At 48.4% G+C, this 2,261-nt stretch overlaps 1 protein-coding gene across 1 annotated transcript; it reads right to left on the bottom strand.

Moving 5' to 3' along the window:
- EXOG (exo/endonuclease G) lies at nucleotides 1-2,058 on the bottom strand. Its single transcript, XM_057555757.1, is given in 3 exon segments — nucleotides 1-383; nucleotides 386-479; nucleotides 2,011-2,058. Coding segments are annotated over 3 exon segments (525 nt in total).
- Between the last annotated feature and the right edge of the window lie 203 nt (nucleotides 2,059-2,261).

The following is a 2,261-nucleotide window of genomic DNA, read 5'->3' as shown; positions in this document are numbered from 1 at the left end:
TCACACACTTCTGAGAGGTGAACTACGAGGGCTTTCTTTCCAGGACTCCTGACTACTCTGAACTTTGAGTTCTTCCAGCTTCTTCTTGCAGTGAGTCATGAAGTCCTCATTGGGTTCAATGCCTGCGTTCTGCAAATTTTCCATGAAAGGATTTTCCAGTCTGAGTACCGATCGGGCTCCCTGAATCTTTCTTGTGCTCAGAGTGAACTTCCTGAAACCCAGGAGCTTACAGGTGTCCACCGAGCAGATGTTCCTGATGTCACTATTTCCATCTAGATGAGGGAAAAACACCAGTCCTGACAACTTCTCCAGCTCCTGCAGGCTCACCTGGAGCTCACTTAATTGGGGCTGGAAGCCAATGGCCTCGCTGGGCACCATGAAGCCCCTAATGCCAGGGGCTCAGGAGACTCCGGGCTTCTGCGCACCAGGATCACCGTGCAGAGGTGGGAGGGCACCGCCACATTGTCCTCGCCGATCACCTAAAAACAAAGCAGCTGTATTAGCGATGTTAATTTGCACTAGCAGGTCCCAAATTTTTCCTGAAAAGACTTTTAGATGCATTTCTGAAAATGTACTTACAAACTACCCCACCCCACCCCCAGTGGATTTAAATTCAACTGCCAAAGGTGATAATAAACCAAAACACAGACTCACAGAGAAGATGAGCATTTAACAGGTAGATTCTGATTGTCTTTAAAGTAACACCACCCCAAAGAGCAGGGGTCCCATTCTCTGCTCTGTTTGTAGGACAAAGGAATGCCAGGAGTGGGTCCTGGGTTTTTTAATGGACAAGAAAAGCTGTTGCCTTTTCCTTGTCTCATAATCAGAACTTTTGGGGCTCCTAACATTCAAAGGTCAAAACGGCCAGCTTGGGGAACTCCCAGCTCTAGAAATAAAAATATGGCCTTGGTTTATCAAATTCACTAGGGAGCTAAACAAACAAGCCTTTCAAGAAGCACCCAGACACACCACATCAGTATTACCATCTCCAGTATCACCTAGACTGTGGCTCATTTTTTAAATTACATTAGGTAAATGTAAATGCTGTTTGCTCAGAGTTCTGCACACTCTTGGGTCTGCTATCAAACACAGAACCCCTGAATGTGTCATCAAATCAAACACTTTGGAAAGGTATCCACACAACGAAAAAGCCAGAGCCAGGGTCAGGCCTGAAAACAACTTGGTTGCCTGTGGAGGTTGGCTGTAATAATGAAATAACACTGTTATGAAACCTTTACAAATTTCCTTCCAATTGGCTTAGAAGCCATTATCTGTTTTCTGGAAGAGAAAAAAATGAACGTCCACTTCCTTAATGGTCTCCAATAAAATGACACAATCCAACTACAATATGTTGTGGTACTACTGCTCCTCCCGGGCCCGCCCTTCCTCGGCAAGAGGCCTCCCTCCCAGGCCAAACCCGCTTGCTCTGGGAGGCCCCCCTGGGAGCCCCGATAAGGCAGAGGGATGAGAGCTACAGAGGATTCTCTTCTGCTTTTCCCAAGCTCCTACCTATACGGCGCACAGCCTAACAACTCTGAGGCCACCTGCTGCCTAACACGCAGGGAAGTCCCACCGCCAAGGCCAACTGCAGGGCTGCGGGGAAGACCCATCATTCCACAGGAATGATCTCTATAACTGTCTTGGAAGTTAGTGAAAGTGGTTGGTCAGGGTGCAGTTTAGAGTAAGGTTTATGAAACTACACAACCCCCTCCAGCAAGTCATTTATGCGGCTGGGAAAATAAACATGCCCTTCAAGACAAAAAACATACTGAAAGTGAACGCGATGGAGGGTCACAACTAGCCCACAGATCACCAACAGATGTTAACTCAACACTGCAGCTCAGAGGTCCTGTGCCCGGCGCTGCTGGAAATACCGAAAGGAATAAGCTTTAAAGTAAATTCATTTGGCGCTGCTCTCAAGAAGCTTCCCATCCAGGGGAAGAGTCAACACCCACAGTGCGGTGAGACGCCAATACAGAGCAGCAGCAGCAGCGCTGAGGGGGTGGGTACAGGGGAAGCCAGGGACCAGAACTGAGGGTGCAGCTGCAGCTGAGCCATAGTTTACAAGGTGGGGGAGAAGTTTAAATGGGCTTCAGGTGGTCCAGTCACTAACTAGCTGGGGAGCCAACAGTTAAGCAAATCCTTGGTGCCACCTGGTGGACACCCTCCATCACTGCAGCACAGATCTCAGACTCCCAACAACTATCTGGAGACCAGGAGACCAGTCACTTGGTTTTATTCTCTCCTCACGGACTCCTTGT

Source organism: Balaenoptera acutorostrata, chromosome 10 (genome assembly GCF_949987535.1).
Source record: "Balaenoptera acutorostrata chromosome 10, mBalAcu1.1, whole genome shotgun sequence".
NCBI lineage: Eukaryota > Metazoa > Chordata > Mammalia > Artiodactyla > Balaenopteridae > Balaenoptera > Balaenoptera acutorostrata.
Note: the sequence above shows the minus strand (reverse complement) of the source record. Positions and strands in the feature narration are given on the sequence as shown.